The sequence below is a fragment of the Strix uralensis genome, chromosome Z (genome assembly GCF_047716275.1).
Source record: "Strix uralensis isolate ZFMK-TIS-50842 chromosome Z, bStrUra1, whole genome shotgun sequence".
Taxonomy (NCBI): Eukaryota; Metazoa; Chordata; class Aves; order Strigiformes; family Strigidae; genus Strix; species Strix uralensis.
Genome location: NC_134012.1, coordinates 15232292 through 15246702, shown reverse-complemented (window position 1 = coordinate 15246702; position 14411 = coordinate 15232292). Strand labels below are relative to the sequence as shown.

Sequence of the window (14411 nt, the reverse complement as noted above, 5' to 3'; positions counted from 1 at the left end):
TGTGAAGACAGTCCTGCATCTCTTAACATCAGCTTTTAATATATTCCATAACATATCCATAATTTTAATCAGATACTTTTGTGCAAGCATCTACACCTGAATGCATGCTTGCACTCAGTACAAATACTGACTGCTCCCCATGTGATCCTCTTCATTTACTCCTCTGCAGGTAGAATTTCTGCTTCGGAAGATTCCTACATCTATGCAGAGTGAGGTAAGGGAATTTCATGCTACAAAAAATCTTTTACTTGGAAAACTAAATTTAGAACAAAAGCTTTTATGATAAGGTAGAACCTGCAGTCAGCAGATTGAACAAGGTTTTCAAATCTCATTCACGGAAATTACTTAATTTAAGAAAATGCTAGATTCTTACTGCTACACCAATCTCTTCTGGAGTAATCAGCAAAATGCTCTCTTTATACAGTCCAGGACAGATGAGGTGAACAGTCAGCTTTCTTTTCTATCAGCATAAAACAGCAGAAGAGTATGTACAGGCTCACAGCTCTTCTAAAAACACTGGGATTTACAAAATGCCAGTATAAAGGAACCAGTCCATGCTTGTAAAAACCTCTGTCATATGTCACACTATTTTCCCATGATCTCATTATTCTGAGCAAGAATGGAAGGCATAGAAGTTGTTGCTTTCATCCCATTTCTCTTTCTTCTTGGGAGCTCTGTTTGTACTCTTTGCACTTAAACCTTGAGAAAACTAGAGGAAGAGATGCATAGCATGGACACATTCCCTATGCCAGTCATTTCAGAGAGCTAAACAACATCCTACGTACTTTTCAAAAGAATGGGGAGAAGAAAATGGGTTCTCTGTAAATTAATTTAATCTTCAAAGATGTGGTTCTTTCACGGCTTTGGGAACAGCTAAGAGAATTTGGAAGGAGGGGATGAAAAGGATAGGGAAGAAGAGGTAGGGACAGGCTTCCTTCTCCAGCTCTCTATGTTTTAAAGAGGACATCTCCCCTTCACCTTTAGTCACTCACCAGACACCTACAAAAAGCTGCAGATTTTCCTACTGGGTTTAATAATGCAGACAGGAATCTGAAATGCTAAATACACATACACAAAATAGGATAAGGGCATGTATATGTTGTAACCCTCTGCTTCTGTAACCTTCCTTGCCTTTCTTCTCTAGGGATTCGAATGTCTTCATTCCAAGGATCCAAGGCCAAATTCTGACATGGCAAAGCTTCCAAATCTTTGCTCAGACACCTAAGGAAACTAGTAAGCTGTGAGAAAGACCTGAGAATATCTGAAAAGACATGCAAGATAATAAAGATAAAATAAGAAACAGTGGTAGGATTGTTAAGATGGTGATTACTAGGAGCTCAGGGATTCCAGAGAAAACACACCAATGTGGAAATATATAAAGGAAAAAAAATAGAATTCCAAAGTTAGTGGAGTACTGCTGTCAGTCTGTAACAGCAAGGATCCATTCCAACCTTTCTTCTCCTCACTGATGGCTACCTGCCTAGCAAAGACTGAGGTCTCTTACTGGGACAGTGAATATCCTAACGCTTAACTAGGATTCAAGAAGCTACCAGACTACCTCGGTGTGAGTTAGCCAATGACAAATTGCTTTATACTTCTAAGTTGTGTATATCCTGCTTGCAGAATCTGAACAAAGTAACCCAAAAAGAAACAGTAATGCTCACAAAAATCTTTTAAAACACTAAGTTCCTCCATTTATTCCTCTTTAACTTTCTGCTTGAAAGGCACTATTGCACAGAACATCAGTGTGGCTGAAGTAGGGTGCCTCTGCAAGGAGATGACACAAGAAAAATAGCAATGAAGAGATGTTCTCTTTACAAGTACATAGTGTGAGCATCCTAATACACATTCTAAATAAATGCATTAGGCAGAGTTTTCAAGTTAAGGTGTTTCAAGTCTTTTTAATTAGATGTGTGATCTTGGTAAGCTTTGCTTAATAAAAATAACATTTATGAGGGAGGTCTTTCAAAGCTTAGCCCTCTGAACCTCTTTCTATAACCCAGTTTCTCCTTCATTGTCCTTGATTTGTACAACAAATTCAGAAAGAGATTAAATATTTTATTACTCATGTTAGTTTTTTTCTTTATACAGTTTGTATTTATTGAACCACTAGTACCACAGCACATCCCCAAGCAGAAAGGTAGTGTTTGCTATGCAAAACACACAGTCTATGATTGGCATCTAAGACCAATTGATCTACCCATTACCACTATCTCCCTACCCCCACAAGCTTTACTACAAAGCTATTGATTTAAACACTGCCGATCGGTTTCCATTTTCTGATTTTGGGCAGGCCAATTAAGAAAGTGAGTAATTGTGATTACACTGCTTCAGGATCAATTACATTTGATGCAAGACAAAGCGCTCCTCTTAGAACAACGTAAAGAAAATGATTATGATCAGGAACACTTTACTGCTGAACATGCTTCTAACAAAAATGCAAAATAACTGACAGTGTCTTTCATAAAGATATGTTAGCAGGAAATTCAAGAATATCGACACCTTTGTGTGCACAGTATTTCAACTATATTTTGACAAACTTCTACAAGTCTTTCTTCCTTTTGGATAGAAGCTTTTTAAGAAGTATGACAAGTTAAAAAGGCTGAAGCTGAGTTCTCTCAGACATCGTCCCAAAAACATCACACTGCACAATTTCTTCAATGATATTTAAGATCAGTAGGATTTTGAACTCATGTTTTTAACAGTAAAATAGCAAATTTAATGCAAAGAACATTTTACCTATTTTTATACTATTTTCTAAGAACTAGTGTCAAAGAGACAAGGCCCTATCAATTAGCAAAGGAACAAAATAAGCAATTCATATTCTTAATTTAATTTTAAACTTAGCTTGAGCTTTGTCATTGGACTCACATTGTCCAAATCATTAAAATGAATACACCACTGAGGTCTGAGGCAAATCTATTTACAGTGATGTTACTCATAGTCTGGTCGGTGTTCAGGAATATTGATCTGTCTTGTTTGTCTAATAGGAAAATAATAAACAATTACTAGGCAATGTTGGAGAAAGTAATCAGTTTTTATATATCACTAATACAGCAGACCTCCCAAAACATAAAGGCGATGATCTGCATAAAATCAATGTGTTATGCTACATTGCTTATCCTCATCACTGCTAAGATTCTTAGCAATAAATGGTGTAATTTTGGAATCAAATCATTAGTTTACTGAAAATATGTACTTGATAAAAAATCTGCTCTGTTTAAAAAAGAATGTTCCTGCTTGATAGGTGGTTGGAACTAGACGATCTTTAAGGTCCCTTCCAACCCAAACCATTCTATGATAAACTGAGCATATTTTATTTACAAAAACCCCGAAATATACTTAATGAAAGACAGCCTATCACTTTGAAGGAATTATGAAACTGCATTGCCTAGAAGGGAACTTCCCTTCCAAGACAAAACTAGCAACAAGCAACAGCCGAAAACTGTTTCCAAATTCCAGCAAAGAGCATACAGACGAGCTACAACGTGATACCCATAAACTACATGCTGCACACATTTTGCTGGAGGTACTAATATCTTTAAAATGACTATGCATGAGCATCCATTGTACAGGAAAAGGTTTGAGGAGTGGGAAAAAAAATTCAATAGGAAAACCTCCTTGCCCCAAGAATGAGAAATCTTATTTTAGCAGTGGTTATTTTGGAGTCACGTGGGTACATCTCCATTATTAAGATTTTCCCACTCTCTTTAATAACCTGTAAATTGCACAAGCTGTGCTTAGTACACTAAAATTTCTACAGTATTCAAGGAAGGGCTACAGAACTTTCTCAAAGTGCTTTCTTTAAACTGGAATGATGCAATGTGAATGTCTAATATCCTTTTTTGTACAGAATATAGGAAGTAGTGCTTATTGCAACATAATATGTCAAAAAACATTATTTAAAAATATGTAAAAAAAAAAAGGTCATGCAGATCTATTTAGTGCCCTTGCATAGTTTCAAAGACTATATAAACCCAAAGAGCTTTTAAAAGATGGTGTCTAGATTTCCCCCATCCATTCATTCCTAATGTTTGCACACTGCTACTATAAATTTTCCCTGGTTTCAAATGCTAGTTTATAACAGAGTTCTCACTGGGTGACCAGGTTCCCTGATAGCCTAGAATGCAATGGGAACTTATACAAAGGAAGATCTTGAATGTGCCAATAATGAGCACAAAAAGTGTAAATCAAGTATATAAGACAAAATCTAGTTGGCCAGTCAGTTACTTGTTTTCATTCTCACAGTAATAATTTGAAAGAATCTACAGCATGGAGAATAAGCTTCTTTGGCCAGCAAATCTTGGGGTTGGTTTCACGCACTCATGTAACATAGATCACAAACAGCCATAATAAGCACTTGAAGTAGTAAAACTGCTCACACAATGTGCTTTTTTGACTTGTGATTTCTTACAAGGAAGAGCACACACACAACACTGCAGCAGACTAGTCAGACCTGACTCCTCCCTTCAAGGTGGTGTTATTAAGAAGAATCTCAAGAAGAGGGGGAAAAAATAAAACTAAAGCTCAGGAACAGGGAAGTAATTCTAAATCAGAAGAAGAGTTCACACTTTTGCTTGGTACCATTTACACCAAGGGAAAAGCAGGAACTCCCAAACACAATCTGTCGAAGAGTTTTTAGAGGTACACATGTGATTTCAAACCTAGATTTCAAACCATCAAAGAAGCAAGTGTTAAAAAATTTTGGAAGACTAAACAAACTGATAATCCTTGTAAAACAGAACACGAATTAGGTCTTATTTCTCTAAAAACATCTTGGGTATACATCACGTTGTGAACTGTTGTTCAATTTTTTATTATTTCATAAACAGCAAGTCTGCTACTGCCAAATAAACTTCCAATATACACCACTTTTGCCTTCCAAGAACAAAAAATTACCCTCCCTCCCCATGAACTCACCATAAGTGGAAACTGGCCATCTGAGTAGAATCACAGAAGTCAATACCCATTGAAACGGTAATGGATTCTGCAGGCTCAAGGCATTCTACATGAAAACATTTTGAACAGGTAAAGTACACATGCAAAGTAACAGAAGACCCCAGATTCAAATCCCCAAACTTCATATAATTAGAAAAATATTAAAAAAAGAAAAAGGTCCATAAAAAAGAGACATTACTTCTAGTTTTATTTCAGGTAGGTATCACCCATGTGTCACACTTGCATGTTTAAGTGTCTTGGATCCCCGCTCCTGACAGTTAGTGTACTAGAGCCCCATCATCAGCAAAATAAGGATGTATTAGAAAAGCTATGAAAAATATTTACAGAAAAAAAATATATTGAAGTTACATCCTTTTACTTGTGTACAGATCCAGCACTGAGATTTCATTTTCAGTAACACCAGTTTGCAAATTTAGTTAATAAATAGTAAAAGACAACAAATATTAATAAAATGTACAGTACTACACATAGTAATGGAAAAAGAGCAAAACTTAAAATATTTCATAATTAGTGTGGTTTACTTATTTCTCAATATTCTGCTTGCATTAGTTATGGAAGGAAATAGAAAGATTATGAACCCAGAATGGAAGATAATTTTGTGCTTTACAAGCTGTGCGGACTGAGGCACTTTTCAAATTAAGGTACCAAGAGACATGTTCATTCTTAGTTTCTTGGCTATATCACTATATTATTTCCTCAGTGTCATAAAGATAAGGCTTTGTTTTGGTAGGAAGAAAAGCTGCTTCTTTATGTGAGTAGATGTATTAGAAACAAGCATTGAAGCAGAGTCTGACTTGTCAAAATTACAAGAAAGAAAACCTAAAAGAGAGGAATTCAAATAAAAATGACTGGGCAGGCAGAAAAACGTCTAATTCCCAGTTTTATTTATTCATGTGTCTGACGCTTTTGCGGGAACTGAAGAGTAGGAAGCTGCTCCGTGACAAAAGGAAACAAAATTTAACTCTGTCAAGATTAAGTTCTGAAAAATATGGAGAACATGGATGGGAGGTAGTTAGGCAAAGACTAAACTAATGCTAGGGAATGAATAGAAAATGAAGTATGTCAAGAAGTCTGTGTAAAGCATCGTAAGATTACAGGCTCCAGCTCAATTTCAGATTAAACTTTACCAAAGTCTTTGAGCTTAATTTTTTCAAACTGGGTTTCAAAGGCACCTAGCCACAAGAAAAGACTATGCACAGGGACTTAGGTGAAATAATTTGGACCATTTCTACTGGCAAAATCAGGACAATTGCCAACAATAACTGCAGTGATGGAGGCAAATCCAGTAAGAATACCTGTCTACACTGACACTTATTCTTTTGGTTCTGCTGGACAAATTGGATGTGTTTTCCAAAAGCTGGAAACACAAAAGGTAGTAAGAAGAACGGGGCATACAAACCGAGTCCTAGAGAAAGGAACAAAGGATACAAAAAATTTTCATTCAAGCAAGAAAAGCAACACTTTTGGAAGGAACTACAGATGATATACAGCTTATTTTCTGCAGAAGAAACTAACAGCTTAACAGGACAGATACCACAGTAATGTCTGTCTTGGGGAAAAAAAATACTTTAAAGGGTAGGATTGTCTTGTGAACTCAAGAAACATGAATTGGATAACTTATTAATTTCAGATTTTTTCATGTTTTTTACATGAGAGAAGTGAATTCTAACCTTCACTGACTGTTACTGTGAGTACAGTATCTCCTGATCTGATTTATAGTATTACTAGTTTTCTACTTGTAAGCCTTTGTGACTTTATTTCTTTAAATGTGTAAAGGGAGGGATATAAAATTAGGCTGATGGTCAAAACTAACTTGAAATCAGAACTCTGCACTGTAGTTCTTAACTTGAGGAATAAACACCAAACAGTTCACTTAACACAAAAATTAATATATTTTCTAAAAGTAACTGTCTTGAACAAGTATGTACCATTATCAAAATGCAAATCGTTCCAAAATTTAAACTCTGAAATAAACTGTAGCATTGTACAATTGCTTTTGTAGCTATTCGTTGTAAATAAGTAGTCTTTTCAATGCTAAAAAAGTATTTCAATAGCATAAAGCAATTTAATATCAAACATAATTTTAACTACTGAAAACAAAGAATACTCCTTACTTCACTATTGTGCATTAAGAACTTGTTTCTGTATTCTTCTAATGTGATATGGATTCACATAATAATGTAGCTCACTGAAGAAGAAACACGTCTAAAGTACAGGAGCTTGTGTCAAAAAGGAGCGTGTCTGTCCTTTCCACTGATATTATGAGACACTTTTGTTCCTTCTGCCTACACCACAATGTCCTAAAGCAAATAACTGCTGAGAAGAGAAAGCCGGTTGCGTACACACGTACCACATTTGAATAAAAGTTGCTATGATCTGTGTTCTTTCTCAGGTTTTCTACTCTTTTCCACTAACAGAGATTTAGCAAAAAACCATTCCTATCAGGACACAGAAAGTGAAACGATTTAGGTTAAGGCTGACTACAGCATTGCTTTCTACCTAGTCTAAGAAGCCACACTTCGTGGAAGTATGGTAGATGCAAATTAGACTAAAACATACACTTCCACTCCACCACCAAAAGCTCACAAGGGAAAAAATGAAAATGCTGTAAGCCACCAAAATAAATAATACATCTACAAATGCTCTTTAAAGCTTGTAAGGAAAATAATTATGAATATATAAACCAAAACCTGATTCTTAATACTAGCCTGTTACAGCTGTTCTGGACTAAGGCAGTAAGAGAATCAAAGTTTATGGGGAGACCAAATTTTATTATATCAACTGGACATAATATAACTGATACTTGAACAAGCAGGTAAGCTTTCAGGCATGGAAGTTCTCATCTAAGAGTTATTTTCAAAGTCAAATGTTCAGGAAAGTTCAGGAAAGCTGAATTAAATTTTTGTTAAAATCAGATTATCTAAGAAAAGATAGTTGCATGAGTGTGTATGTATACATACATACGTACGTATACATACATATATATGTGTATACATATTACCATGCAAAATCACTTTCCTATATTTGAAATTTTGCAAAAGATTAAGATTCCGTATTTTTAAAGATAGATTACGATTACCTATTGGATTAAACTCATGCACCCTCATGCCTGGAGGTAATTTCTTCTCCTTGATGTGAATATTCTCTATCTTCTGATCAGTTGTATTTGTTACTGTCACTTGCACAGATACCATATGATCACCAAAAATGCCTGGCTGTCTTGAGAAGTGATAATGAGCTGCTAATCCTTTTCCACTCATTCGATGAAGCAGCTCATGTGTTTCTGTTGGCACAGAGACCTGGGTAGTGACCTGTTAAGTACAAAACAACAGTTGGTGAATGTTGTAAGGAAAGAACAGATAAAACAACAATTAAACACTGCGTTTTCCACTCAGCTAGAGCGTCTGTTTTCTAGTCAGAATTTTAGTGAACTAGAAACATGTAAGGACATATTCAAATCCACAAACAAATTGCAGTAATAGATATCAGATAACAGAGCCTAAAAATAACATTTCTGGTGCTGAAAAATAGCAGCTGTAATGGTTGTATTTGCCTCACTTTCCATTACAAATCTGTTTTCAATATTTTAACTCTATAGTTACCCATTAAATTATTGGAAGTCTTTTTAAGAATAACAGTTAAAATAATCATGTTGTTTCCAACAAGAAGTCTCCTTCCATTCTGTGCATCAGGACTCAAGGGTAGACCCAAGACCACTGCGTACTTGAAAGTACAATGAGAAATTGTCTTCTCCTTCTCTTGTTAAAACCACAAAAAATGTTGCCTAACAATTACACCAGTCAAATATTAAAAACACAGCTGTACAGAGAAGGATGCTGCCATTTTTTCAACAGTCTTGCTGCCACAAGCAATGAGGAAAAATCCCAAGGATGTTTGGGTCCATTTTGTCCTGAAAAAGTAGCATGAATAAAAGACATTCAATAAAAGAACAAATTCTCAGATGATACTGCTGATAAGGAAATCTGTAATCATGAGCTGAAAAGTGTAAAAGTAAGGAATATGCAGAAAACTGCAGAAAAGTGAATTTGAATTCTTTAAACAAGTTTTAAGGAAAAGCTAGGAAATTACATGAAAAGTAACACCATGCAAACAGAATACGGAGGTTGAAAAAGCCAAATGCTTAGCACAAAAATCCCATTTGTATGGTCAATGCACTACGAGCTACTGAACGTTATAATCTATCTGTTAGATATATCTGTTTATCTGTTTCCACTGATGAGTGTCCATCTTCTCTTGCCCTACCCATAGCCCTAAATGTGTAACTAAGTGAAAGAGACAACTGCAAATAGCAGGACGTTCAAGACCCCAAGCAGCTAAGCGAGGAGAATGGGTTTTTATCTTGCCTTCCCTACAAACTCTTTTAGGTTGATAGATTTTCCTGACTGCCACATTTAACACTGAGGGGCTGATCTGAAGACTCAGTGAACACTTCCAGTAATATCAGAAGCTGGTAAGACCTGGGATTTAAACCCAAAATGTGTTACAGAAATGGGAGAGTATCTGGAAGACATAAGGCTGTAAAGAATTCTGTTGAAAAACTTTACAAGTTAGAGAGCACATAACAAACTTGATCTTCATTTCTGAGCACCAGTTTCTGAACTGGAAAGCCAGACTAGTAATATCCATCACCTCAGATGAATATCTGTAAAGATCAACTAAATATTTAGAAGTGTGAGCACTACATTGATGAAAGCTGAAGAAAACTGTATGAAGAACTGAGTGTGTATTCAGAGGTCGCTTTGGAAGGTACATTAATTTTCACACATATACTGGATGAGGAACAAATAATGAAGGAAAAAAGGCAGGAAGGTTTCCCATCCCCTCAAAACTCAATCGCTATGTGACTAATTACAACAACACATACAGGATGTGATCAAGCAAACACCTCTACAAAAAACTTCCATATCAGATTTCACTTTCAACTTTTACCTAGTATTTCTTTCTCTAATACACAAAACCTCTGGTACCTGTTACCAGTAACCTTCAGTGTGAAGACCAAAGGCAATTTTAGAATACGTCTGAAATAAGGAAACTCCACAACCCCAACTCTGAATCTGTACAATTTAATACTTTTAAAGTAAATTGATTAAGTTCAGGCATTTTCCTCATCCTAAAAAGACAATGTAATGTTCTCAGGGACAACATTTTTAGCTTTTCTCTATGATCAGAAGAAAACACAGCTGTTTACAATAGAGTACATAGCCAAATATTTAAATTCTGTCCATCTTCAAGTAATAGTAGCAACACCACTTGAAGAATAGATTTTTTAAAGAGTCCTTTTTTTTCAGTCCAATTACTGATCTGTGACAAACATGAAAATATCTAATAGTTTTGTCCAATAACACAATTCAGTGAAATTTTACAAAACCCATAATGACCGGGCATGTTTTTACTCCACTGCCATGTTATGTGCATAAATATACGATAAGATTAGGGTTACTTTTATCTTTAAATTGTATTTATAAAATAATAACTCCTCTGACATCACATGACCAGATTTCCAGCTAATGCAAAATGAATGGTAAAAGTATGAGTTGTTTGGACCTTCACAGTTCCTCAAAATTCAAAACACCTTTGAATACAAGAAGCAAACTTTAATAGATTAATAGTCTACTTAGATTTCTAGAAATAATTGACAAGGTCAAACTCTCAAAAAACAACTCAGTTGTCAGGAAATAAAAAGGAGGTACTTCAAATAATAAATAGAGAACATAAGAGACAATAGCAGTAAGAGGTTATTAGCAGACTCACACTAGCACCTGCTACTTAAACCTCTGCTGAAATAGCGAATAAAGCTTAAGTTTTAAGATGTAATTTAAATCTTATTTTTAAGTTCAAGCTTAGCCTTTAACCTTTAATATTTAATTTGAGCTGAACATGCATAATGGAAAAGTTATTTCATGAAATGGTTCACCCATTTTTCATTAACAAGCTTAGGAAGTAAGTTTTATTCATGTAAAACAAGTATTTTGAAATACACTAACTTCTCAGTGTTAACATATAGCTGGTTTTACTATTTACTACTAGGTATGAAAACACAAAGTTAACAGTCAAAAGTCCAACATGTAGATACATATGCATACACATACAGCAAAAATCCCTCACTATGCTTAAATTGTAACACTGACTCAAATTTTACTGACAGCTTCCTGTGATTTTTAGAGATTTTGATCTATGCCCCTTTCAGCATTACTGCTCGTGTTTCAGTCATAATCTCACTCGTGAGCTCATTCACTTTTATTTTCAGTATCATAATATACAGAGCAACAAACATGCAAAGGACAGTCCGAATAATGACATTATGTTTAAACCATCTTCCTTCCCGTAGAACATTAATTTTCAGTTGCATTTAATATAGCAGTATTAGAAATAAATAAACTGTATATATGTTGAACAAAGGAATTTAGTTCTTGAAAATGAGAATTCTCAAGCCCTCTACTAGCTAGCAAGACTTTTGAGCTGGCAAACGTTGGTGTGTCTGTAATGCAGTCTATTTAACAGTTTGGTTAATAGAGTTTGGTAAATAGAGTCTTCTTTTAGTTCTATAATTTTTAATGCATACAATTGCAAAACTTAAACCCATAGCGTAGATACCTGCAATCACTCTGGGGTTAAAATAATCCTCCACGGAGTTTATAGAACAAGAAGCATCTAGTAACCAGGAGATAATCCCCTACAAATCTTACACAGCATGTGTTTAAATAATAGAAGTCGTTTGTGTACCTTTGGATGGTTTATGAAAATAACCAATCAATTCTGCAGACACAACATTATTTCTAAAGGAAATCTATGGGACTCATGATGCCTGCAGATACACAGAGACAAACCACACATATTTTATCAGTTTATTACAGTAAGCAAATAAGCGTGGAATGAGAGTGCACATAACTGTCTACTTAACGCTTACTGAAACATTTATAAGAGCTGTTATCTCCCTAATAACAGACAGACAGTGTGCAATTTTAGAGAGGAGAAAAGCTTCATATTTTTTAACACTTCACTAAAAAGTAACTGAAGAGTGTAAAATGAAAAATACTCTGTGCAGTTAGCTGGTAATGGACCATATTATCAACTCAAGTTAGATTTATAGGATACAAACTAGTCACTAATAGTTATTTTATGACATAGCGTGTCTGCTTTTTTTAGGTGAAGATTATTAAGATTAAACTTGCGAAACTTTTTTTTTTTGTACATACAGCTGTTTAGAATGACAGAAATAAAAAAAATTAAAATATACAGACTGTCCTCCCACCCCATTTTGACTGAAAGACACCATGAATTAAAAGTCAGCGTAGGGACTCCACAGTGACATCATATGGGAACACTATTGGTACAAGTCAGACTGGCCCCCACGCTAACTGCACATGTTGAAAGATGATCCATCAACCTAAAACAAGCTGCAAATATTTTTAAACTACTTATATAAGAACAAGAAAGGCGACATTAGGATTTTGCCTTAAAAGTCCCCTACTCATTAACCACGTCAAGCGAAAAGTGTAAGATCACTTTTTGGCCTTCTTTATCACAACAGAGCTGACTAGTTACAAATCACTGAATCCTCTGCACCTGAACATGCTTCTTTTTGCCAGCTCAATAAGTCCTAACTAAGCTTAAGTTAATGCAAAAAACTGTTTCCTATAATTATTTAAAATAAAAAGCACTACAGGGTTTATTAAACCTACAACAGAAAACCGAGCTGGAAAGACTTTCCTGCATGAAGTAGTATTATTAAGCACAAAATTATGTTTGTTGTCTTTTTTCTTTTGCATTTGTTCGTCAGCTTAATAATGCTGTAATAATAAACATATGATTAATTTTTGATCCTGATTCAGAAATGTATGTGTTTGGATAAAACATATTATTGGAAAAAGATATTTGCTTCCAAGAATGATGATAATTACAGTTCTATTCCTCTAAATTACAGTCTGTTAAAGCAGTGGACTGAATCATTTAATCTAAGTAGCCCTTCTACTGCCCTCCTATTGGCAATACCCATGACATAATCCAAGAATTACCTACTGAGCTGTGAGAGCTATATCCTCTCTTACACTCACTGTAAGGCTATGCTCCAGTAATTCCGCAACAGCTAAAAGGAGAAGGGCTATCACGTAGCCCAGCCACATTTACATGATCTTTCAACTGAAGCTATGAGAGCAACTTAACTATAATTTTACAGTATTAGGAGAAAGATGGAAAACCAGGCAAACTGGCAGGAAACAGTATATTCATGATCTTTTGCTCCATTACCAGTTACATATTACTCATAGTCACAAGGCAACGTATTCCTTATACAGCTTGTGCAAAAAAAAAGAATTAATAATTCATAAAAAGATATAATAAAAATCAAACAAGGAACTGCAGAAAGTCAACATCCTACTCTGCATTATTTCAAGAGGCTGTAGTAAATACCAAAATTAGAGCATACTTAAGTCACGCTAATATGGATTGCCAAACTAAGGACAGCATCCCTCTGACAGGGGACAGGGAAAACAAACAAGCAAGGAAGCTAGCTCACACCTTCTACAGTCTACAAAAGCAACAGGATACCATGATTCAATCTGGCCTAATTTATCTAGACATACAGATACTTGAGGACATCATGTCAAATTCTGGAAAATACTTAAAATAAACTTCCCACCAAAGGCACATTTAACTGCTCTACATCTACTAAGCACCTTCTAAAAGCCACGTCTGGTAGGAAGTCCTTCAACTTCTAATACATCCTAACTCCTTTTTGCATAGTCACCAACTTTTAGGCTCTACACTTCCTTAAATGATTAATATGTCAATGAGGCTAATTGAAAATTAGCATATTAAATGTTCATATCTTCTAAACCAGTATTGGTTTCAGACGATTTCAGACATTAGAAAGCGAGTTCTGAAAATTCTTACTGAATTTCAACATTGATAGAATAATACTTTTATCTCTAAAAACTTGCAAGGAAAATAAAAATCAAAAAACCCCAAATAACTCCCATTGATTTTGAAATGAGGCAAACCTTAAACAAAAGAGCACTCTTATTGTACTGCCCATAGTCTGTCCCTGTAAGGCTGCCAAAATTAATCCTTTTCTCTGCCTTTTTTTTTTCACTCTAATATTTGTATGGTCTCAAATAGGTATAAGATAACCCTTTCAGAGTAGTGTGTTCAAGGTAATCTGTAAATCTAGACATGATCAAAATCTCCCGCAATATTAAATTATCCCTTTTCCAATATTTTTATGTCCCTTAGATTCTCCTATTGTTCTCTTAAAATATAACCAAGTAGACAGCTTTCCAGTAACCCTGTATCAATAAAAAGTATTGCTCTTAGAGCATAACAATGACTACATGATATAAAGGAACCAGAATTAGGCCTTAACTTGGAGTTCATGAACTGCAGAAAACTCTATTAGTCCCATACCAGATTAATCAAGCACTTTTAAAACTAAG

The 14411-nt window shown here is 35.0% G+C and overlaps 1 protein-coding gene across 3 annotated transcripts in view; it reads right to left on the bottom strand.

Moving 5' to 3' along the window:
* Positions 1-14411, bottom strand: part of AP3B1 (adaptor related protein complex 3 subunit beta 1) — a 163507-nt gene that overhangs the window by 22881 nt on the left and 126215 nt on the right. For all 3 annotated transcript variants that reach the window (XR_012627025.1, XM_074855625.1, XM_074855624.1), the window contains exons 23-24: positions 8039-8270; positions 4921-5005 (exon numbers count right to left, since the gene is read on the bottom strand). Coding sequence is in view for 2 of the 3 variants with exons in the window: in XM_074855625.1 (XP_074711726.1) it covers positions 4921-5005; positions 8039-8270 (317 nt within the window). In the remaining variant the exon portion in view is untranslated. The remainder of the gene's footprint in view (positions 1-4920; positions 5006-8038; positions 8271-14411) is intronic.